Source organism: Candoia aspera, chromosome 10, assembly GCF_035149785.1.
Source record: "Candoia aspera isolate rCanAsp1 chromosome 10, rCanAsp1.hap2, whole genome shotgun sequence".
NCBI lineage: Eukaryota > Metazoa > Chordata > Lepidosauria > Squamata > Boidae > Candoia > Candoia aspera.
In genome coordinates, this window is record NC_086162.1 from 8,398,098 (window position 1) to 8,423,641 (window position 25,544).

General features: G+C 41.1%; 1 protein-coding gene across 2 annotated transcripts; it reads right to left on the reverse strand.

Annotated features, from left to right (window-relative positions):
* Positions 1–8,634: 8,634 nt before the first annotated feature.
* TRAPPC3 (trafficking protein particle complex subunit 3) lies at positions 8,635–18,365 on the reverse strand. 2 transcript variants are annotated; one of them, XM_063312569.1, is made up of 5 exons: positions 18,082–18,365; positions 12,165–12,262; positions 11,835–11,934; positions 11,053–11,235; positions 8,635–10,241 (listed from the first exon to the last, which is right to left on the reverse strand). In XM_063312569.1, the coding sequence occupies exons 1-5, from the start codon at positions 18,124–18,126 to the stop codon at positions 10,122–10,124; spliced, it is 546 nt and encodes a 181-aa protein (XP_063168639.1). In that variant the 5' UTR covers positions 18,127–18,365; the 3' UTR covers positions 8,635–10,121. The 2 variants fall into 2 exon arrangements, with proteins under 2 accessions (XP_063168639.1, XP_063168640.1); XM_063312570.1 differs by lacking the exons at positions 11,835–11,934; positions 18,082–18,365 and having other exon boundaries at positions 12,165–12,242.
* Positions 18,366–25,544: the final 7,179 nt, after the last annotated feature.

Consider the following 25,544-nt stretch of genomic DNA (forward strand, 5'->3'; position numbering starts at 1 on the left):
AACCTTTGCTGACACCCAGGCTAAGGGCAGTTGGTTCATCTGGCTAAGTCCTAACTTGTCCCATTTGTCTTGTGCACTAAATGGACCAAAGGATCCATCCATTCGTACCTTGTGCAAAGATGTGATTTTGAAAAGCTGGCAGCTAGCTAGTTTCATATAAATGCTAAGCTGAAACAAGCATAAGTGGTTAAGATGTTGGGGTAGAACCTAGGAGAGCATGAGTTCTAGTTCTCCCTGAGGCATGAAAGCCAGCTGAGTGACTTCTTCTTCAGCTTAGCCCACCTCATCGGGTTCTTGTTGTGGGAAAAATAGGAAGTGGGAGCATTTATGCCATGTGGAATTGTACAAAATAAAGGCAGAATATAAATCTAATGATCAACAAACCAACCAAGCAAACTCTATTATGAACCTGTGTATATTCCCCATACAATGTAAATTGTTTCTCTTGGGCAATTGTCCATGAAAAACTCCTATAATCACTAAAAAGGTTTATTAAATGGACTGCTGAAAATGGGAAGGGCTCTGCTTCCCTGACCTATTCAAGAGTGGCTCTTAACTTTTACAAGAATTCTGTGACATAATTCAATATTACAATTTTCAAATAAGACATTCACCACATGGTGGGTGGATTCACACATTGCATTTAGCCATTCTTTGTTTTTAGAACAGGCCACGATGACTAGGTCCACACATAATACTAAACCATTTACCACGGTCTAACAAAAAACAGTAGTTGGGTTAGCACAGTGTGCTAAACCAAAGCCAAAACACATTATGGCTTAGCCAAGAGTGTGAATTTAGCCAGTGATACTTTAAGGCCACTTAGTGAATTCATAGGTGATGCAAAATCCAGCCAGACTCTTCAGCTCCCACATTTTCCCACTGCATAAAGCCAGCTGTGTAAAGTCTCTGCTAATCTAAATCCTAACCCAGAATATATCACTTCTCCCAGTGCAGACTCCAACTCAGACAGATAAAGAACAGAGATTCCAAGCAACTGCATCCAGGGAATATTAAATCGCAACTGTCTGCCAGAATCCCAAATATCATATACACTATAAAGCTAAAATTAGTTATTTATTCTCAATTCGTTGTTTGCATGAAAGTTTGAAAGAGAATTCAATCATTAAGTGCACATAAAACTAAAGTTGATATAATACTGTACCTAAAATTAAACAGAGAACACTTACTATACATCCCTATAATCAGGACCCTCTGCCCTTCAAAGTAAGCAATAATTAAACATACTACAAATAACAGTATACACGCAAGAAAAAATAATGCACAATTACTCTGAGCAACAGTGAAACTTACACATCCAAGATGGTGCATCCTATAGTTAGTTTTGGGTCCTTCCAGTCGTATTCCAACATATGCAGGAGGCTGTCCTGGATGTGATGGGGCTGCATCTCACCTGGCTGAATATTTTCTGTGTGCACCCAGCACTCTTGCACATGACGCAGCCAGGCTGTCTTGCTCAAAATAGCAATCAGGCATTATTTCTAGCAGGGATGATCTGGTTGGCTACAGCCAGCATGGGAAGAACTACATCAAAGTTAACATGGGGGAATGTCAGCCTCAAGGTATGATGACAATATGTAGCCTCTCACCTCTCCTGGTTCAGATGTTCTTATGTTGCAAAGTTACCCCCGTTACCCTGATCACATCCATAAAAAATGGAAGGGAGAGACTCTTGAGGTCAAGGTGCTCCTGGTCAGCTGCAAAGCAAGCTACCCATTTGTGCTGGTTTTAATACATTTTGGGAACTCTCCACAGCTCCTTCTCTCCATTGGGCATGAGAGACCAGCACATGAACTAGCAGTTGAGTGCCAGACATAGATGGATCTTCCAAGGAAGTGCCAGCAAAAGTGGGAGGGGAATTTTCAGTTCATTGGATTCATAACCATCTCATTGCAATGCGAAGTATTTTACGCAGAGGCCTGGATAGACCGATGTACGTGGTCTGCTGGCCAAGCCCCCTTTCGAACTTTTGTGCAACTAAGGAATAGAGAGCTACCGACCAACTTCATCACTGTATAGACACTGCTCCATCAAGGCCTGGGTGGCTGCAAGAGGACCAGAGCGCAGGGAGGTGGCTGCTGGCGCTCTCTGCCTTTCCCGTCCAAGTCAGAGCGGGAGCTTTCCTTGTCTGGTCTGATAAGGCAGTGGGAAGGTCTCCAAGCCAAGCAGCCGAGCAGCCAAGAGGAAGCAGGGCTGCTGATTTAGGAGGCGGCTCCGAAGCACAGCCAAACCAATGGCTGGAACAGCTTTTATCGCTCTGTCCCACAGGAGTGATGGAGAAGATTTTCTGGAAAGCTTTGAAGGAGCTTTCTGGCCCAGGTAGGCCACAGTTTGCTCATCTGAAGCCTCTGCTTAGGGAGGAGAAACTTAGCCATCAGGCTGCATAGGGGAAAGTCTGCGGATCAGTGGAGCAACTCAAGAGTTTTTCCCAACTTCTGGAGGTATAGGGACAAACATCCAGTGCCACCCACAGATACTGTCAGGGTAGTCCAGCTCATCCGGAGGGCACCAGGTTAGGGAAGGCAGCAAAGGCAGTACAATTGTCTTGCTTTTAGCTTCTTTATATGGAAGAAAAAAAGAATGGACTTTTCACTTCAGGTCCATCTAGCTTTGGCTCCATCTAGAGACAGTGTTTCTTAGAGTACTTTTGCCCATACTTAAAATCCAAACACACATTGGTTGGGTTCACACATTACACTAAGCCAAGGTTTGACTAACATGCTTTTTGCATCCTTCCCCCATACTGGGCATCCTCCAGTGTGGGTTTCACCTCCCAGGACATTGCTCATACCGAATTCTGGATGCCGATGTCCATACATCTGTGGGATGCCAGGGTTGGAGAAAGCTGACTGACTGGATTCACACCACATGTTCAACCAAACCAAACCAGCTACATTACGGCTTAGCATAATATATGAAACCAGCCATCTCAAGAGTGGAAAATTAGCCCCTAAGCTTCTGTGTTAGGTTTTGGTGGAAGGGGGCACTGACACCGACATTGGCATTGACACAATACTTTTTTCAGTGAAATGAAGGAATTTGGATAGCAGGACTAGAGTTCTTAACTCACCCAATTTCCACCTCAGGTGAAATATGTTGGGTAGGACTTGGTATTTGTAATGGGTTGTGGGAACGACCTTGGGAGACAGGGGGAAGGGCCACAACCAGGGGAAGGGTCAGATAAGAGGCAACTTAGCCCACAGCAGGAACGTGGACGTGGGAAACGTCTCAGGAGGGACCCTTCCTAGTTTCTTGGGCTCTAAAAGCGATGGGGGAGAAATGTACTTTCAGACTTGCAAGATTCTGTTAATGTAACCTTACAATAAAATAGAATTAGTTCATTTGGTGTGCTTCCTGTCTGGATTACCTTGCAAGGCTAATAGTGTTCTCGTCCACTGAGAAAACACGCTTGTCCAAAAACGAGCAGGTAAGAGCAAATGTGGAAGGAAAGGCTAATCTAAACACGTTCAACAACTCCTCACTGCTCACCCGTCCTCAGTCCTTAACTCAAGTAGGCCTGCTCGATTCTATGTACTTTGAGTAGCCTAGCCCCAGCCAGCCTGCCAAAGTTATGTCTTGCAGTGCTTTTAGGTCTGTGGTCTTTTATGAACGATGCTTCTGGACATCCTATTTTCAAACTGGCTGACTTTGAAAGCTTCTTGGTGCTCAAGCAACTCAAAAAACAAGTGGAAGGATTTCTATCACAGACAAGTTTCCTCTAACCAGTCAGTGTTAGCTTTATCTGCTGCACAGACTGATGTTGTAAGGGCACCCCCTAATGTTCTGAAAAGTATGTAGCCATGAACTTTTTGCAACAAGAGGAACGTATTTTCAATGCAAAAGACTGCAGCAAAAGCACAAAAAGATGAAGAGATGCCCTAATGACCGTCCGGCTCCGCCATTAGGCAGAGTTCGAGATGACACGAAAGGGCTGCCAGTTGTTAGCCATACACTTTTGTTTTAATCGTATTTTCAGTGCTAGGAATAAGGAGAGGTGCGTGCAGGATTTCTGTCTCATGTGCCCCAATATCTCAGCTGGAACCGGGTTCTATCTGCCTTGACTTTAGCAGTGTGTGTTGGGGGATGCCATTTGCTACTCTGCCTGGGTCAGAAAATATTTCAGGCCAACCCTGTTTCCTGGCACAAATGCAGGAGTAAAAGACACCTGGTAGAGAAAAGCCGTTTATTTTTAAACTATATAGAAAACCATGTGTGAAAGGTACGACAGACTAACCTCCACTACCACCTCTACATACATATAACATAGCAAGATTGCACGGACTGGAAATACAGAGGAAAAACTAGTCCAAAGCTTGCAATGAAAAGTATTTCCTTCTTCTGCTGCACAAATACCACTATTTTGGAATTAGAATAGATGTAAACGACATGCATATCAGATTGCTCTTCTCTTGCTCATGCATATGTTTCTTACTGAGTAGAACACAGCCTTCACACATCCCTCCTATCTCTAGAAATTTAAAAGAAAAAAAAAACTTAGTGAAGAATGCTGAAATCTTCCTAGCGGCACCAGACTTCTGGACTATTGGGCAACGCAGCTGTGACCCAGTCATAATGTTGCCCTAAAATTAATATCAAAACCTACTGGTTGATCTCAGCAGCCCAGAAACTGGATAAGCCACGCCATCCAAGGAGTAAGACATGCACAAATTCAAAATGGAGAGCCACCTCACAGCCCACACCAGTAGTTTAACCAGGCATGAACATTTTAAAGCATTTAGACCTAACCACTTTTGGAGAAGTTTAAACAGAGTTACTGGTTGCATCCAATCAGAGATACTCAGAGAGAGTATGTATGTATCCTTTTAACCCCAAACCACGCAACCTCGTCTACTACAGAAGTTTTGAACCAATGCACCTACAAATCCAACAAGCTTGGCCAATGACTGGGTGCTACGGGAATTGTAAGCCAGCAGTTCAAGAAGGAATCAAAATGTATAGGCCCATATTAACACTTTTGTCTTCAAACAATCCTGCCAGAGATGTAACCCCTCATGATTTGTTACCTGACCATTTTAAATGAAGACTGGGGTCAAACCCAAAACTTTTTATATGCATTCAGCCATGATCCATCCTGCATGGCCACTGATAAGGAATAATGGGAGTTGTATTTTAACATCACCAACCATGTTTCCCCATTCCTGTTTCAAGGCAAAGCATCTGTCTCAGGAGGCCAGCAACCAGGCAGAGACAAATCAGAACTGGGACGTTCTTCTGCACAAACAATGCTGACGTGGAAGGGAGCTGTTTCTCAGCAGCATTCACTTCACGCAAAACCCCACTCCATCTCAGAGAAAACTGGATGGAAGCATTTGCTGGCCAGTTGCACCCCCATCAAACTAGTGTCAGGTAAGACCCTTGTCATTTTCTGCCTCAGACAAGGAAACGTCTTTAAAATGCCTGGGAAGGATTGACTTGAACTAGCAAGAGCACTGGGTGTGCAAGTTTACTGCATTTTCTAGGCCAGGAAATACTGCTTTTTTTAATGCCAGAATATGGCGTTTCCTCCCATTTTTCAACTTTCACCAAGGAGCCAAAATAAAAACCATATTTTTTTTTTTGCAGTCTTTGAATGTGGAGCTTCAGCAGCATCACTGCCAGTGAAGTAACAGTGCGGGAGGAGGCGGAGGAGGCGTTGAGCAACTGTTTTCTAGCCTCTTAACAAGATCCCCACCAGTGCCATAAATCCTACTGTCTGCTCCTCCTACCTAGAGCCCAATTCCTCCTCCCTTACATTTGTTTTGTATTTAAATCAAAGTTCCTCCCTTACCCTATATGGCATTACCTTGAATAACCCATGGCAGTGATTTGTTTTTTTTAATGCTGGTGCCTAAGAACTACAGAAATTTAATTTAAGCAGCAGCAAGAACCCTTTTTTAGATGTCCTATCCATGTACGGGTACAACAGCCATGTACGACAGTTGTCAAATCAAAGGCCAGTGTAAGAAAGACAGATCGGTATGCTGCTTCCCAAACTGCTGCTTTCTAACACATTATTGAGTAGATCATGCAACAAAGGGTTGCACATTTCAGACTTTCCTCCCCTTTCATTAGGTTCACAATATTCACCACAACTGTCTCCTGGCCCTTTACAAAACTGGCTCTCCATGTGGCTTGCTTACATTTCATTCATTGACACACTGGGACATTAAAATGGATAGTCGGTGTTTCATTACTGATAAGGTAGTTTGTGTTTCTGATAGATGTAATTCTGAACTTGGGGCTAGGTTTTATGCAAGTTAGATGTTCGGGAAACTTTTGTGTGATATTTTACCCTGTCCTAAAACAGTTCTCGGTTTCTCCAGCTTGCCAGTAAGAGGATGGCAAGATTTCTTCCTTGGCCCAAACTCCAAGAAATTAAAAGATGGCTTTGTAGTTTTTGAGAAACATAGCTGTTTAGAACTAGTGTGAGCCATCTGGCTCAGAATTCATTCCACTAAAATTTCACTTCTAAATGACAGGAAGTTCTACAGGCAAATGTTGAGAGGATCAGAGAGGATGCAGGAATGTTTCCTGTAATCAGCTGATTTACCAATACACAAGCTGAGCATGGGAAAGCAGAGAGGTCCCCAATAGGGAGTGCTCAATTTTAAAGCGGCATCAATCACTCAAAAACGAATAGCATATACTGTAATTGGACAATGCACCCATCCCTCTTGTCAATTAGCTACAAAGCTCAGACTTCTGTCTCTATCGCTGGGCACACATGGAGTCTCTCCAGTCTATGCAGATGGAATGCATCTGGTAGCTATTAGCACCAGGCATCAAAAAATTGAACTATCCATCATTATTTAGGAAATGTCTTCAACTATTAGCTGAAAACCCAGAGAAGAAACTCAATTCACCACCACCACAAAATGTTAATTACAATAGAGAAGGCACACTACAAGCCATCACATAATGTTCTATAGAAAGTACAGGAGGGATCCATCTTGAAGCGAAATCATTTTTCAAAATAAATTTTGCATGGGGAATCTACAGAGGCAACAGAGATTAGTTCCGGAAAGCCAAAATGACATTCGTAGCTGTGGGGAAAAAATCCTAACAGTACACCATTTAAACTTCACCAAGGATCAGCAATTAGAAGTTCAAGTTGGAAAAGAAATAATCCAAATTAGAAACACACCCTGATTTTTGTTTTATGTTAATTGAGACAAGTGAAGGGAGGGGTGAATCTGTTCTACAGAGATGTTTTCATTGTCCTGACATAATCCAGCATGGCAGGTTTTAGGTTTCTATGCCCTCCTGCTAAAAAGTGGAATCTACAGAAGTATAAAACAAGGATACAGACACACATATGGCCCAGCTCCTACTGTCTGCTCGTATGGCTACAGAGCTCTCTTTCTATCCTTTTCAGAGGCAACAGACCAGCCTAAAAAGCTGATAGTTAACATTGGGGACAACTTTATATTAATTGCATTGACATGATCTTCTTAGTGGGGATTAGGCATAGAATAATAGCACTGAAACTATTTTTATTCACCTTGGCAAGTAACATCTCCCAATGCTATCACTCCATTATTTATGATCTCTGATTTATATCTTTTAATTTTTAATGCTTATGTTTAATTTTAAATTGCATAAAGGGGAGTAGTGTAGCATGACAGATAGTATACAAATAATACATTAACGTTTCTACCATTACCAATTTTTTGAAAAATATAAAACCTCTGTGCTGTGGATAGCAGCCAGCCTTTCTGGGCCAATCCTTCTACATAACAAGAGACATTGAATGGTAGACATATACAATGAGATGAAGGGATTCTGCCACAATTTATAGTAAGAATGAATTCACCTCGCAAACAATGTTTGTTTTTTTGTAGGCCCAATTATTAGAAGCAACAGAATGGTGTAGTAGAGCTGACCAACATTTGGGATAACTAGCACAAACCTTCCACTTGTATTTTATGATTGCAGGATAAAACCTGAGTAACACAAACCGAAACTTGAGATTAAAAAGCAGAATAATTAAATATCTTTTCTTGGTCGTCCTGACTTTGATCTTGTCATTGTTTCTCAACCTAATATGTTCCACAAGCCAGTTGTGAGGCTAAATCTGAGTTGTAGATGTGTGGAAAAGGAGAAGAGATCCATTTAGGGGAAAGTAGGATAAAATTTAATTAAATTAATGAGTCTGCTACCATACAGCTTAATTCAATAGTAGGACAGTTAGAGTTTCTTTAATATAAGAGCTTCAAAACAATGCCTTCAAAAATGGAACACATAAGATACACCCTATATACAAATAGAAAGGTTTAAACCGCATCTAACTAATCAATATTCACCAATCAGCTGTAGATCAGTGTAAGGTTTTTAAACTAATTTTGAAAATATCACAGAAGGAACAAAAATGCTTTTCTCAGTGCTAGAGAATGAATTACTCTGAAACGGGAACACTCAAATTTTCATCTTTCATGATGCAAAAAAAATCATGCTTCTCCATTGCCTCTACACTTCTACAAAGCTGATGAAACTCAGGGCTCAACATCATAGGGCTTCCTTTGTTCCTGAGAAAAATTATAGAAGAGGGCTGGGAAAATGTGATCAACACCTTAAAAATGGCCTGTCTTGAGAAAGCGATAGTTTGGTTTTCAGCCTCTCATAGCTAGGTAAGCCATTTCATTCTCTCACTGCAGAGATTACCCAGAGCGTTATTTTCAAGACCAAGTCATTGAATAATTACAGCTGCCTCTGCCAACTTTTAAAGTACCATTCAGTTGATGCACACACAAATAAATCAAAGTCTCCTGACCGCCAATTAATTTCTCTAACAAATGACGTACCCTAATCTTTTCACAAACATCAGCAGGGGATAATGGATTCCATTATTCTTAAAGAGGAGAGATTACTAATTGGCCTGTCGTGCCTCTTCAAGTGTGGCAGAAGTTTCAATGTTTAATGTATAAATTCTTCATAGGAACCTCAACTCAAAAGATTTCCACCATTTAGTACAGATTTGTCCGCTAAATTTAATGGTGGCTGTTCTGCCCAGTGGGAACTTTAGAACCTCATAAAAGACTCAGGTGACAAACTCAGTCAACATTCATTGTTCACTATTAAACAATCCTAAGGTGCTCTTCAATTTCCTTTCAGTCATCCAGCATTTGGTACAAAGATCGGTCTACCGTGCAAGGCTATTTACACCCTTCTTTCTACAATCTTGAGAGCCCTTGTTTCTTAAGAAAGACTTGAACGCACATGAAATATGCTAGAATGTCTACCACCAACTCTAACTTCTCAGCACAGGTGCCAACGGCAACATTTTTGAAATGCACTTTGCCTAGAACTTTTAGGAAAGAAGCTGGTGTTAACAACTCTTCAATTAGTTACATAAATCAAATGTGCTATAAAGAAGCAACCCTCAAGACGAGTATCATTTGAAAGCTTTTTCTGACATGATATAAACACTTAAAGCTAGATTCCTGCATCATCGCTGTGTTAAAACTATTTGGGCCAACTGACTAGGAAGACAAAGATGAAATTGGGAACGCCCAACCAACTGGGATTCTGTTTTGCTGAATTTGAGTGACACGCTTCTGTCAGGACTGCCAAAATGGATACAGCTCTTGCTCCAAGGTGAATTTAGATGTTTTGATGAATGGCAAAACTAAAAGAACAAATCCAAGTGGAACTCCCGATTCTTCCAAATCATACAGTGCATTCTGTGCCATCAAGAATGGCTTCTGTAGAAAAGTATTGGTACTTTGATGCCATTCCTGATGAAGAAAAGCTAAGCAGCAGGGGATATAATACTGAAATTCTTCACTGCAGAACAGAAGTGGCATCTAGAGTTATTCCGATGGGCCCAGTGTTCAAAATTACAGGGTTTTAGCATCCTGTATTTTTGCACGGAGCCAAGTGTGGTAACAAGGAATGGGTGCTTGTGTTTCTGATGAATATGAAAAGTGTTCTACATCCTACAAAAGCTTTTAATAGAAATCTGTGGAAATAAAACAGAATAATTCAAATGAATCCACGCCTTAACCAGTCAGTGTCTGAAAGTACACAGGGTACTATATGCTAATGAAGCTCAGGTTCAGCTAGTTCATCCCTTCCCGTCCAGTATGAAGGCTGCTCAAGACTCACTCCTCTCCAACTGGGAGATTGTCTTCAATCCGCCTGATAAATTTCATCCTTATTTCTGTGACTCCATCCCCTTTCAAGGTGTCCAGGAGAAATCTGACATCCACAGCCATCTGTACCTATGATGAGAGAGAGGAAAGTCCATATTTTTGAGATATTTACCTACAATAGCTCCCTAAAGTGCCAAACCGCTTTGAAGAAGAGAAGTACAAATGCCAAGGTGCATCCCATTATTCTATCAAAAGTCACTCTTCCCCCACTTTATTGCCTTTATTTCATTGCCTTTATCCACCTTCCTGTTTTGCAAGTGATTTTTTTGTTCTTTTTTCTTGTATTGGGGGTTTTGGAATTCCCTCGATGGAGTTCATTATCACGAATTTTTCTTAGGGCAGATGGCGAAGGATTCCAAAGCCGCCCCCAGTGATACTGTAGGCTTTGTCTGTGAGCTACCTAGAATCCTCAGAAGAGGTGGCCCATAAACACAATACAAACAACTGACCTCAGTACTCCAGTCCTGATAAATGATAGCACTATTCTGGCTGTCAGAATACTAGTTTGATAGCCTCAAATTAACCTTTTTATTAACATGAATGTATAGATCAAGCAGCAAGGGAATAAACCTGAATATATGGGGGGAAATTTAGAGAATTTTTTGAAATACTAAGTAGGAAAATATTTCAGCTGATACAATCGATGTTCCCAGACTCACAGCCCTAACGGAAATCTAATATTATCAAATGAATACCACCCATTATTTTAATACACTGCTGATACCTTTGGTTGAGTTAACATCAACCCATGTACTTAATGTCCACAGTTTATTTTGAACTTTTCATGGGATGCAGAAAACACACAGCTTCATAGTTATGCACTCCATTAAAATCAGCCACCCAGAGCCATTTGGTTCAACTGGCCTCCCCTTCTTCTCACCATTTCCAGGGCTCCCCGTAGCACCCCACATAAGAGGTTAGAGTAAATAAGAGAGGAATGGTTGTCTGGTAATTCCACAAAATCCACCAGTGGATTGTTTTCCAAGATAAGGGAGAATTCATCACCTGCTGGACTCCAGTTTGTGATGCTTGGTGTGATACCCAAGTACATTTTAAATGCTACCTATCAAGTGAAACAAATACAAGAGAAGGGCTAGGTTCAAAGAGCAAAAGATTTAGCAAGCTACCATTTTTCACACATCACTGAACCAATGATTGAAAAACAAATCCCAGTAATTCTTCAATGTAACATATTTAAGTAAACTTTTTTCCACACACCATATTAGACAAGGAAATATTGACCGCAATAAGTAATTCTCTGCTCTGTGTCCAATGCCCTCTCCTTCTGAAAACAGTCTTGTAACATTTAGACGATTGCTTAATTATGAAATAGGAGAGAAGCCATTCTGATTCATTTTTTCCTGTTACAGAATTATTTGATCTTATCTAGCTTCTTGGTACACTGGTCAAAAAGATATCCAGCTATATTAATAAAAAAAAACACTCTAGTTCATTATTTTTTTACTTCTGTTTTATTTAAAGATAGAGACAATTCCAGAGAACAGCTGAAATCAATGCTAGAGTGAAATTTGTTTTGTGCCAAGAAAATTGTGTTCATAATACGTATTTCTAGTTCAAAGAAAACTAAGATTATTTATTTATCAATACTAGCAAACAACAAACATGCAGAAACGAAGCCAAACAGTCAAAAAGAGGCATCACCTTTGCGATTACATCTGCCGTTTCTCGAAAGTCATGGCATCTCCCAACATTGGATCGAGCTAGAAAGTCTTCCACGAGGCGAACACCTATGTTGTAGCCCCTATCAAAGCAGCCAAAAGCAAGATGCCATGAAACTGTGATCACACAAAGCAGATCAAGCTGGAGAGAAACACTCGGAGGCTTAGAGAGGAGGAAATCCATGCTTACTTATTTTCCCAACTCCAATGATTGGGATAAATTAGATTTATTCCAGCAAGCGGACAACCCACAGAGAAGGAGCTTCTGACAGGTCTAACTTGAGAACACCCACTTCGTTTCTCTGTTACTTACATTTTGTCAAGCTGCTTGTTGACATCTTCGTCATTCTCGTAGTCCTTACACAGCTGAGTGACCAAAGCCCCATACGTCAAAGTGAAGAGCTCCGAGCTCTAGACAAATTCATAACATATTTAGCATATACCAGACAAAAAAGGGTGCAAATATTTAGGGGCTGACCCAGGCACAGCTTAGTCTGTCACAAGAAAAAAATGGGCAAGAAGATCTGCTTCATCAGAACAGCGTAGAGCATGAATGTTGCAGGTGCTTTTAGGGGCCATAAGTTTTGAATGGGGGTGAGAAGAAAAAATAAAACCATTCTGTCCTGATGTGTTAACAGGCAGATACGAGGAAATACTCTGCCTATGGACAGATACCTCTACTTTGCCACAGCATCAGCGATTCAGCTATGACTTGAAGAAAGCTACCAACAGATTGCTCAGCCCATAAATTCTGCTCCAATCCTTAATACTCTTGGTGTAACAACTGCTCCTGTGTTCATTAACCAATACTTGCTTGAGGAAGGATGGAATCTGACATACAAGTGGCACTTCCACAGAAGACACAGTGAAGCTATTGGAACAATGGAGTCATATGCTCCCTACGGCCAGACCTAATCAATAGTCTGGCCCAAACACTCTGGATCAGCGGAGCCTTCCAGAGCAACCCCAAACAGTTTCACAAAATTGAATTCCTTGCTTTTGAGATGAAAATGGACACTGACAAAAAAAGAAATTCAACAGTCTCCAAGTGTCCAACCCTTAAGAGCACTTTTTTGACTTTCATTGTTTCAATAATGTTCCACTTAAAAACCCAAAGGAACCACAAAGCTAACCAACTTTCAGCAGAAATGTATGCAGCATCAGCAAAACGAAGAAAAGAACTACATGCTGTATCTTCCACCCATCCCTAAACCTGAAGTGAATAAACCAACTTCAATCCATCAGTTCTTGGCTGCACAAATGCCCTCCTATTAAGAGCTGCAAGTGTCGAAGTTTTAAAGGTATATAAAGGGCCAGCTATATACATTAATACACCCTGCTTAAGACTTTATTAAAATCTCATTTTATACAGCAGAAATATCTAGTCTCAGATTAAGAAACCTAAAACCTACCATGAGATGCATAGATGCAGAAGGTGAAATGAATGGCAAATACCAATACTACAGAATGAAAGCAGCAGGCAAGCAGAAAGGGAGAAAAAAAAAGACATCAGAGTTTAGTGAGACAGTACAAATCACACCACATTCTCACATGCTCACACAAAGCCAAAACACAGAAAAGAGAGTCATGTGTGAAATTAAGGCTTGTTCAAAATGACGCTATTTCTACAGAGCAGCAGTCTTGAGGGCAACAATCCAGCAGACCACACCTCTCTTTCAGAAGGCTGAGAGAGGCTGTTTTTTGCATGGTTTTAATTATCTGATATTCTGCAGCCAGTGGCATCCACCAAGGCAGCAAAGGGGGTTCAGGCTAAGAGTAGTGCGTGGCAGAAGCCCCATTCACCCATTTTCTGTGTATATCACAATACCCCAGAGTGGTAGAGCTTGCACCACAATACTGCTTTTATCATACTGGGGAAAAAGAAAAAAAAAGCAAGATCCTGTGGAAGCCACTGCTTGGAATTCTGGTATCAAATGAATCCAGAAGGACTATGGCCAACAGCCAGCAGAGGATACTGAGAGCTGTAGTTGAAGGTTAATCAGAGGTACCAGATTGGCAAAAGCTGCTTTATAGAATTAGAATTATAAAGCTATATAAAGTTGCTTTGTAGAATTAGAAAGCTTGAAAAGAGAGTCTAAAGATTCCTTTAACCTAGCTGATAATTGCAGAGTGGAAGTTAAGGGACAAAAATAAAGGAAGGATTAGTAATAAAACATATCATTTTAGTAACCACTGACAAGGCAGTTGGACAAAACAGTACATGACAGCATGGAGAATCCTCAACAGCTAACAGACATGATCATTTCTGAACATTTTGCGACCCGTAGCTATTAAAGAGAGACAAATTATGCTTATGTTCACAAAGGTTCACTGTTCTGGAGTAAAACTGAATGGTGACATAGACATGGAAGAAACCATTTAGGCCACTGACCCTTGTTCAGGGCAGGAACCCAAATTAAAGCATTTGACCAGTGGCTGTTCAGCCTGGATTTGAACACATCCAACAAAGAGAAGCCCACTTTTGTGCAAAATGACTGGTCCCATGGTGAAACTGCTCTGTTAGAAAGTTCTTCGCTGTATTCAGTTACAATCTACCTTCCTGTAAGTTAAATCCATCATTCCATGTCCTACCTTCTAGGTCAATAGAAAACATCTAAGCAACTTGGTGCTTTGAACCAGATGTAAAGAAACCTCCTTCCGACAAGATGAAAATTTGCCAGATTGATTGGACGTAACAATTAGTAGCGAAGAAAGCAAAGGAAGCAGGTTACACATGCTTGAGAGACCTGGTTGATCCTTCTATGCCCCAATCCCATTACTGTTGAAGTAAAGAAGCACTTAGGTTTTTATTAAGGGCACCTCAGGTCAAAAGATCTGTCAATAAAATCAGCATCACACATTAATGTCAGAGAAACCGAATGATCTCAACTGCCCAATATTAGCACGATTACATTCAAGAGAGGGTATCCATGTGTTCTACGATACTCACAGAAGAGCTCTCTTCCATATTCCCAAGCTTCCTGGACTGGACTAATAATAAAGCGCTAAATTAAAGGCACATAAACATAACCAAAAAAGCAACAGAAGCACATAGACACAGACATGTCCTGAAGGAAAAAATGCACATAAAATAGCATAATTCTATGCAATTTAATATCTTTTTGAGTACTGCTTATTACCAGGAGGAAAATTAACTTGCAGCACTATTGTTTAAAAATCAGAACTAGTATTAAAGATACATTCACAGCTGTCTAATGGATACTGAACACATTAAAGCCACCTCAGCAATACAGTAATATGAAATAAAATAATCTGCATTCTCTCATGGGTCAACTGTCCTGTATTAATGCAAATTTAATTCAAGATTTATTCCTCCTGAGATAAATTGGCCTGACTCTACCACCCTTTGGGAAGGCCCTTAAGACCTGGCTGTTCTTCCAGGCATGGGGCCAGGAGGTTAGGTGAGCCTGTGAGGTATTGTTATTGTTGATGGTTATCCTCAGCTGCCACTTTTTAATTTTATTCTTGTTGTTTGCCACCCAGAGCTGCTTACTCAAGAAGGATGTCCATATAAATTGAATTAAAATAAAATAAAATATTGATGAGTTACAATCTAAATATGGGACTTATTTTTGGAGATTACAGTTTTTCCTTTGCCAGATCATTTCTCAATTCTAGTAAATCTTCACCTACGAAATAAGAGCCTTTGAGTCAAGGTCACTCCTGAAGATTTCGTGAAATGTCCACAGCCTATTAAAATTAATCTAAAGAATCTAGGGCATAAACTATGCAAATAGTTGGATTTCCAAATTCTTGAATCCCAGAACTTGAGCCGTTGAGAAAGCTACTAACTGGAAATGATCTCCCATCATCTGAGACACTCTACTTGGCAGCACCATACTACTTCTTTACTCTTATTAACAACACAAATTAGCTCCAAAATGAGTTCTAATGTTTTCTGCTGGTTTCATTTTAAATTGTCTTTGACCAGTGCTAATAACCATCTGCATTAACTTGTGAGATTTCAATAATCTCACCACTGAGATCTTGTAATGCCAACTCTTGATCTCTCTACTTCATGAATTCAAGAAAAAAGAAAAGAAACTTAAGAGCAATTGCAAGCAAATAACAGCAAAAGAGACCAAAGCACTGGCAGGACTGCCCACCTCACTAGATGGAAATCTCCTACAGTATTCTGGAATCCATCAGTCTTCTCTCCTTCATCCATATCCAAGCAGAGGGAAAAGAACCCAACAGGCCTAAACTAACCAAGAAATGATGTGACTCTGGAAAGGTAGTTTTAAAAAAGTCCCTGTCCAATCATCTAATGAAAATATGAAATCCAGGCATACCCTTCAACATTTGAGTTGAGGCAACCTCAGGTCTTACACTGAGATAGGAACATAAGAATGATTATGTTGGATCTGGCCAAGAGCCCATCTGTCCAGCATTCCATGCTACACAGTGGCTGACAGAATGCATTTGTGAAACACACAAACGTGGACAGGGGGGAACAGTCCACTTCCACTACGACTCCTCAGTTTCTAGCATTTAAGTATGTTGCTAGAATTCAGAAGGCAGCGTCCAGTCTGTAAGGCTAGAAGTTATTGATTGCCTGATCCCCTGTGCATCTCTCTAAAACAATCTGACTTGGTGGCCATTTCTGCATCTGATGGCCTAAACTATGCATTACGTATAGAAGTGCTTCCTTTTACTGGTCCTGAATTTCTGCACATTTGATTTCAAAGGGTAACTCTGATTTCTAATGCTGTAAGAGAGAAAAACATATCTTGGCCTATATTTACTACACCAAACACAATTTTATATTCACCTACAGTGTCTCCCCCTACTTGTCTTCATTCCATGCTAAAACCACCTCAGTGCTGTAGTTTTTCAACTGCCTAAACATTTTGATCACCCTTTTTTCCCCTGAACCTACAATATTATTTTTCAGGGGCAGTCCAGAACTATACGCAGTATTCCAAGTACGGTTGCATAACAGATTCCTATAAGGACGTTAGTATATTGGCAGTTTTATTTTTGATTTCTGTCCCACTGATTCCTATTATTCTTTTAAGCTATGAACTCCAAAATGCCTTTTCTGTTTAGTCCCTGCCTATTCAGACCCTATTAATGTATATGTGAACTTTTAGGTTTTGTCAGTTAGAAAAGAGGTCCTTGGGCAACAGGGCAGAAAATAACACTAAAATTTTGCCAACCAGCATCCATCTTGATAGACAGTCTAACTGAGACGGATAAAATTCTTATGGTTCACTACATATTATCCTTTGTGGCCATTTTACAACAGCCCTATAAGATAAATCAGCATAGTCACCTCCCCATCTCCCATACATACTTTTAAAATGTTTGGGAGGGAAAAAGAAAACTGAACTGAGGATTCCTTATTCATAGCCTCTGCCCTGCCGTTCCCCTCTTACTGAAACACGCCAAACCAGGTGGAACTACACTAATCCAATATCCTTTCTCTTTGGGATATATTTTGAGGGTCCCAATGCAGGAACCATCCTCTTTTCTTTTCTTTTTTAACATTATTAATTGCACAGACAAAACTCCCTGAAATCATAGTAATTCCACAGGCTTGGGGCAGTTTTTCTCCATTCATTTCCTTGGGAGAAGGAGCTGATCCAGATGGCATTTGGGCCTTGATTCCATCTCAGTTTGGTTATAGTTTGGATTGCTTCATTTTATTTTAAGCTACATTTTCATAGAGTGTTCTTCTTTATTTACTGTTCACTGTAGATTGTTTTTTGGGTATTCTATCTTGTAAACCGTCAAGGGTCCTTAGGGATTTGGTGGTCCATAAATATGAATAATAAATAAAGTGGGTCATTCCAAGCATATAAGATACTGCATCATAGGGGACAATGCGATCATCACATGTTTGGTATTTCTCCTCTTGGTCACATATGCTTCCCCCAGTTAGCTAACCAGGGTCCCTCTCTCATAGTTTAGGACCCTCCTGACTTCCTCACAGGCTGCCCCCGTGTCAGCACCATCCCCACCACCCTCTTTTACGTGTCGGGCGTTTTTCGCCTGGCAAAGGCACCTAAATTAGGGGGGGAATACTGACTGATGGCAGAGGGTACCGAAAACGGGGGGAAACCCTGATGGGCGGCATTTATTCCCGGGGGCCACGAGAAGCAGGGCACTTCCCCTCCTCCAGGGCCCGCAAGGCGAGCTCCCAACGCCCCCTTCCTTCGCCGGGGCCGCCCCCCAAACCTGCCCGCCCAACCCCCAGCGGCCCTTACCATTTTCTTGCTCTCGGCGCCTCCTCGGCTGCCCTGCCGCGCCATTTTGCCGCCGCCGCCGCCGCCGCCGCCTCCGAGCCGCTCACCCGGCCGGGAAGAGTTGCTCCGGGAGAAGGAAGCCGCCCTGCCTCCACCTCGTCGCCTTCCTCAGGGTAGGACTACGACCCCCAGAATGCAGCTGGCGACAGGTAAGCGCCCCCGAGGGATGCCGGGAGTCTGCGCGAGAGCGAGGGAGAAGGCGGGTTGCCGTTGACCCAGCCTGCTCGGGCTTCATGCAGCGGGACTACAATTCCCAGCATGCTCGAGGGAGCTGATGCCAGGCACCATAGAGTCTCAAGGAGACGGTCTGCTTGTAGCTCGCGGAACGCTGTCGCGGTCCCCGTAGATGAGATCCAGATGTTCCTTCTGCAGGTGTTGTAAGCGGAGCGGTATCCGAGAAAGTGCAAAATTGCTTGCGTGTGTCCCAGCAGGTGGCAGCATGTAGCTGCTGTCAAAATTTAAGCAGAGTCTGTTTTATTATTATTAATAATAATAATGTATTATAATACTGTATTATGGTTGATCGCACAGTCAGCCAGATGTTTAGACTGGATTTGGCATTTTTGTCCACCTATCGAGTCTTCCCAAGGACCTGGGATAGGCAGATGTTGTTTAATAGTATTAAAAGTACTGTCACAGGATGTAAGCAGTTCCAAATAAAGGTGTCTTTTGCAACTAACTGATGGTGGTTTTGTCAAAGCCAATGGTGTTCAAGTGGTGCTCCAGAAGTTTTGGGATTGCACCTTAGGTGCCTGTTACTATTGGTACCAACTTTGCTTTCTTTTGCCACAGTCGTCCTACTTCTATTTGCAGGTCTTTATATTTTGTGATTTTCTCCACTTCTTTCTCTTCTCTTCTGCTGTCTCCAGGTTATTATTAAATTTTTATCTGGCCTTTATTTTTTTTATAAATAACTCAAGGCGGCAAACAGACCTAATACACCTTCCTCCTCCTCTTTTCCCACAACAGCAGCCCCGTGAGGTAGGTTTGGCTGAGAGAGAGTGACTGGCCCAAGGTCACCCAGCCGGCTTTCATGCCTCAGGCGGGACTAGAACTCACAGACTCCTGGTTTCTAGCCCGTTGCCTTAACCACTAGACCAAACTGGCTCTATTATTATTATTTTAACCTTTTTTTTAAATGGTATGTGAGCAAGGGAATTGGCACTATTGCCTCCAAACCATTTGTGGCAGAATGGAAATTATGTTTGTTGTCAGTCTTTCTGAACCCCTTTTAAGAAGTATGTCAAGTTTGTGATTTACGTTGTGCTTAGCAACCACACTGACAATAACAAAACGTTGGGAATCATGCTCTTCCCTCAATGTTTGATTGGTGGTTAAATAAAGTATATGGTATCTATGGAAAAATTAACACATAACAGAAGATGCTCCTTTTGAATGTGCACTGGCATTGCACACCCATATGGGGGTGGGGGGATAGCTTCAGCCATACTCTAGTGCAGAATTTCTCAATCAGGGTTCCGTGGCACCTAGGGTTCTGTGAGATGTCACTAGGAGTTCCCTGGGAGACCACAATTTATTTAAAAAATTATTTCAAATTCAGGCAACATCACATTAAAGAGGTAATTTTCATTCTTTATGTTTAAGAACACTGTTGATGCATATATACAAGCCTACGCATGAAACAAATATAATTTTGTAACTTCTGGCCTATATTTGAGCCTGAATGTGCAGGGGTTCCCTGAGGCCTGGAAAATATTTCAAGGGTTCCTCTAGGGTCAAAAAGTTGAGAAAGGCTGCTCTGGTGAGTGGCATCTTGCCTGTTTTGACCACTCCCTTAAGGACACCACCGTTCATAGACAGCTGAGACCATCATAGCTGCTCATCCATTTTAGGGGAAAGCTGAAGGCCTAGGCATCGTGAGCTACTCTGCAGATTTCCATCCTGGGCCAAGAAAACAACATGGAGTTGGTAGGAGTCACATTTTACTCAACAAACTCAACTTTACTCTTTACCTTTCAAACCCCACTTGATGAGATTATTGAATTAACCGTTTTTTTCTGGAGAATTCTGGGAGTTGAAGTCCATACACATCTTCAAGTTGCCAAGGTTGAGAAACACCAGTCTACTGGATAGAAGAGCTGTCCCCACCCCCACCCCCCATGGCAGGGGTGGGCAATGTATGGTCTGAAGGCTCAGTGGGACCCCCAGACTCCCATAGCATCCCAGATTCAACAACAAAATGTGTCTGGGGAAAACATATTTACGTTTCAGCGAGTAATTGGAGATCAAAATGATCCGTTTTCACCTTTTAAAGTGCTAATCAGGCCCAAACTCACCACCCAGGAACATAATTGGACATATTCCCTTGGGTTTCAGTTTAAATGCAGGGCCCAGGCCAAAAAGGATTGCCTCCTTCTGCTATAATGGGATGGGACTGTCCTCACTGTATTTGAGCAGAAGTGTGCCATACAGATGCTGACCAGTCATACTTTTGTGTGTTGTACTGAAGCCTTGGATTGCTGATACTAGCTCTTCACACCGGGCACATTTCAATCAATGCACACTTGGGAGATAAGGACATCCACAATACACCTACACACAAACCTGGCAGCTGTAAATCACAGCAGGCTGGAACGCTGACATAGAGCACATCTGGACTTTCCTTAATGTGATGGTCCCAGGGATATGCACTGATACTCTCTAATCCCAGAGCAAGAGAACCAGCCCCTTCCATACAGCTTCCAATGACTCCATCTCTTCGACCCTCACATTCCAGTGACAAAATTCATTGAGATAGTTTTTGCTTTTCTTAAAAAGAAAGAGATCTTTATGCCTTTGATTGGCAACACATACCCATCTTGCTTAAAATCTCAAATCCTCCATAGGTGGGCTGAAAAATTAAGTAGAGTTTGAGTACCACATACATTGGAAACATGATACTTAACAGATTTAGGCACAGTTTAACTGACTAAGTAAGCTTAGCGCAACACTTAATGCTGAAGATAAAGATGAGGATCCCATTAGTACCCAAGATGTGTGTGTGTTTTTACCTATGCACACATGTGTGGGCAGATAGCTTACAACCACCAATTTCCTTCTGAAAAGCAAATGGTAATATTACCAGTTACGAATCACCAGGTAGAAGGAACTTCTCTATTTTCACTTAATTTCAGTTCCTCACGTTACGTAGAATGTTAGGCTTTATTATTAGCATTTTAATAAAGGTGGTATTAGCATTTTAGCATGGCATCCATGCCTCCTTTTGAAGTTTAGGAAACCATGTTTTTCCTTTGAGCCAAAGCCCTTTCCTTTGATGTGCAAAAACTACCCTATTCAGAAACTAAACAGTAGGGCTGCAAGTGGGAAAGGAAGAGATGCAACCTATTTTAAGGGTGCCTGTATTTTCTCATGTCTAATCAATGTCTTTTATTGTTTGATTTGTTGCTTTCTGATGCATCACATATATTGAATATGTGTATCATTTGTTTCTGTACCCTATATAAAGACTTGACACCCCCCCCTCCCTTTAATAAAATGCCTTTTGCTTTGCCTGAAGTACTTATGGTTCGTATGGGAGGGTGGAGGAAAAGCCACTTCGCAAAGGTATTGGGTGTTTCACTCTCAAATTCAGGGACTAAGTTCTTTCCAGCTCCACACCAACTCGGATGCCTGAGTTTTATTGGCAACATTCACATTTCAAAGTGTGACTAAATTCTGGGGGGGAAAAGTCTAAGTATCTAAGCAAGATACTGATAATGGCAATGATCAGTCTGGAAATACAGGAACAAACCAATTTTGCTTCACGCACCTAGAAGCGAGAGGATGGCCAGTCTATTTTTCTGCATGTCAAAGTCAGATGGTTCTTCACCACCCTTCCTTCCACAGGGCATCTCACTCCAAAGGAAGCTCCTGATGTAGGTGTGGATGGTGGCTGTATTTAATCCTTTTTTCCCATCCTCTTAAAAAAGATCAGTTGGGATAAAAGCTTTACGTAACTTTGGTCTCTAAGCATTGGTTAGCTGCAGTTTGTGAGGAATGCTGGAAGCTGTAGTCCAGAAACAATTGGAAGGCCAACAGCTGTAAGTTAATTAAAAGTATCCCCAATCAGAACGCAGACTTAGATATTCAAGTTCAATGCTTATAATAATGTAATGTGGAAAGAATGACTCAACACGTGACAGCATCAACTAAAACCAAAAAAGCTTCATGCTTCAGAAATTATTTTTTTTAATGTACAAATTTGACTAAATGTGAATGTATTAAAATTTATTGGGTTGCAACTCTATTTTGACATGAGTTTGTCACTCAGATAGACACTGCACATTTAGAATTCTAATACTGTGAAAAACCATTTATCACCCTCTTCTGCCAACCTAATTTAATAATACATTATTTCAGTATGTTTATAAAAGTTTGGACTTCACCAGCCCATCCACTGACTAATGCCTGTTAACATTTTGGTCCTTTGGATATCATGATCAGAAATGCTTATGTTCATTTAATAGAAAACCGTATCTTATCTACTATCAAATACTCAGCTATGAGTGATAATTGGGAAAGAAAAGTAACTGACCAATTCACAACAATATATAAAATGAGTTGAATTACTCTGAACCCAGACATCACAGTGCATACTGAACAATTTATTATTAATACATTGTTTTTACATAAGGTTATTCAAAAAAAAATTACAAAATAGCAGAAATTAACGGGCAACACATATGTGGATTAAGGCAACAGGCCAAAATGATACTTGCAATAGCTCAAAGCTTCCATGATTCTGGAAAAAGTAGTGGAGCTGGGTCCATTTCTCCCTAAGTGGAGAAAATTGGCATTATGGGCATGGAGAAACATGGCTGAGCAGTGGGTAGACATATATGTAGGCCACAACATTTACTTTTGCTAACCGGTGGCATAATCATAAACCAAAGTAGGCTGCTTCACAAGAAATCCAAATGTTTTCTTTTTGCTATGCTGAAGCATTTGACAATGGCCCAAAGAGTTAATTGGTCTCCTTTACAATTCAGTGTTGCAGTGACAGAATCTGTCTCATCTTAACTGATGGCTGAATACAAAGGTGTTCCGGAATGCTGAAGACGAATATTACGTGGGTTTGGAATACATTTTTCTTTGCCTTGGTAGCCTGCTCGAGTAATTCTGGTTTGCAAAAAGGCAACTTCAACAAGACCAAAATAGAACCCCAAACCTAGCTAAATTTCCGGCAAAAAAGATTACAGCATATACACACTACATTGATGGCCAATAATCTAAACAAAATAGATGTCGAGATTCTTCTTGAAAAATATGCTCCTGATATCAAGATTGTTACTGGTTTGGTTTGTTTTTGAGGCATATACAAGTAACTTTTAGAGTGTGACCACAATGTTGTTATGATTATATCTGCAGAATTATACTGCTACTGAGATGTATTGTATTAATCACTTCCTCACTAGTAGAAACCTCAAAAGTAAACAGTATTGGAAAAGTAAAAAAAGAGATAATGTTTCAGGGTTAATAGGCATACTCAACATGAGAAGGCAATTTTTGCCATTACATTTGCTACGGCAATCATTAGAATAATTAAAAAAAACGAAGTAAAAGCTGGAGTTTTCAAAATTTTACCCGCTTTGAGGTACACAAAACTTCAGGAGTGTATCTGCTTACCCCCAATTTCATTGTTGATGACCTTTGAACTGACTGTCAGAGCTTACAGTATCTTGAGCTACCTATCTTAAAATATCTAAAGTACAATCCACACAGTGGACTTTTAATCATTTAACAGTACCATTCCTTTTCCCAAATATTATATGGTCCATGGTTATTTGGTCCTGGGAAAACACTATGTAGTGCCAAGCACCACAAGTGATATTATGAAGAACTTGGCATGTTTTCACCAAACGTTTCAATTCTGCTGCCCCACCCACCCCAACCCATATACAACTTTGGGAACAAAAAAATCATCTACAGCACCATCTTCTAAAAAGGCACTTTGAGGACTGTTTTGCTTTCAATAAACCAAAATCTTCGAGATTTAGCTGGCAGAACTATTCTGCAATGAAACGGGTCTTCAGAGCAGTCTATCTGCCAGAGGCAATTCAGACATAGTTCTAGTATGGAAATGAACTAGCAGTACGTTGGACAGGCATTTCCTTCTGTCAACCTTTTTACCTGCTATAGAAACGATTGTTCAGATTAGTTCAGTTGTCCAGCACTCTCCCACTCCATCTGCAGGCCTCAACTGTCCGCTCCCCAGATTCACACTGGTTACTGAGTTCTAAGTTCAGTATCATCAGCAAAACCAAGACCTCAGCACATCTATTGAGAAGTAATAATAGAGGGCCCTGTGTTATCCAGTTTCATTTTTTTCTGACAGTGAAATTTCATCTCTAAGTATTATTCACAAATATGTATTAGTATGTCTGCAAGTAGCCCAGGAGTTAATTGTCCAACTCTGCAGAAACATTTAAGGGTTAAGTACACGTTGCTTATCCAAAAAAAGGAACTTGTGCCTAGTGCTTGACCTGCAATTTTTATGCATACCAGCCATTGTTTGCATCAATCCAGCAAACGTGCATGTGCTAACTGCCTATGGATGGGAAGCAGAAGTTACTGCAGGATTTGTCCTGCCCTCACCCCCAGGCACACCAACAGCTAGCCCTATCATCAATGTAGATTTAAAGTGCCATTTCAGGAAAACCGAAGATGATAAACGGAGAGGTTGGGTTTCGGATTGGGTTTACACAGATTAGAAAGACAGTTTTCCTATCAAGACACACACAAAATTAATTTGTAAAGCAACTTTTGGAAAAATCAGATGACATCATCAAAAAGCAATACAACAAGAAGGTTACAGGGAGATTAAAAGCTTATTCAATGACTCACTTCTAAACACAAAGAATGTATTTAGTACCTAGGCTTTTATATTGCTCCAAACAAACCAACTCTGAGCAGCATACAATTCCTCCATATAATATTTCATTTAAAAAAACATACAAAGCAGAGCAGACTTCACCCATCTTCTCAACCTGCTTCCGCAAGCTGGCACTATGTCCTTGGGAGAAGTCAACATTCCATGCCATCCCTGTGGGCCCTTCAGAAGAGCCAGACTTCACTACTGCTTGGAATATTAATAGGAACAGGGCTGTCCTTATCTTCAGAGGTAAGCTATGGAGCCCACCTCCACCCTGAGAAGGTTCCACCCCCAGGATCCCTTTTGCTGACTACTCCTAGTTCAGAGTAAGAACTAGTAGTAAATCCTGGATCTTACTGGACAGACAAGTTTCTATACAGAGTAGGCAGTCTACATACCGTATGCTCAATTCCTAAGACATAAAGGACCTTAAAGATGACAACCAGCATCTTGAATTGCGTCTGGAAGCTGATTGGTAACCAGTGCAGCTCCTGCAGTAGAGGTTAACATAGGCAAACCAAGCTGTGTCTCTTATTACCCAGATTGCTGCATT

What these genes read in the sequence shown, in the direction of transcription:
- TRAPPC3 (XM_063312569.1), bottom strand. Translation starts at nt 18,126, where the DNA reads ATGGCGCGGCAGGGCAGCCGAGGAGGCGCCGAGAGCAAGAAAATG. An exon ending in GCGCCGAGAGCAAGAAAATG is followed by an intron (nt 12,263 to 18,081) that starts GTAAGGGCCGCT and finishes GAATTTGTCTAG; the next exon opens with AGCTCGGAGCTCTTCACTTT. An exon ending in TACGGGGAGCCCTGGAAATG is followed by an intron (nt 10,242 to 11,052) that starts GTGAGAAGAAGG and finishes CTCTCATCATAG; the next exon opens with GTACAGATGGCTGTGGATGT.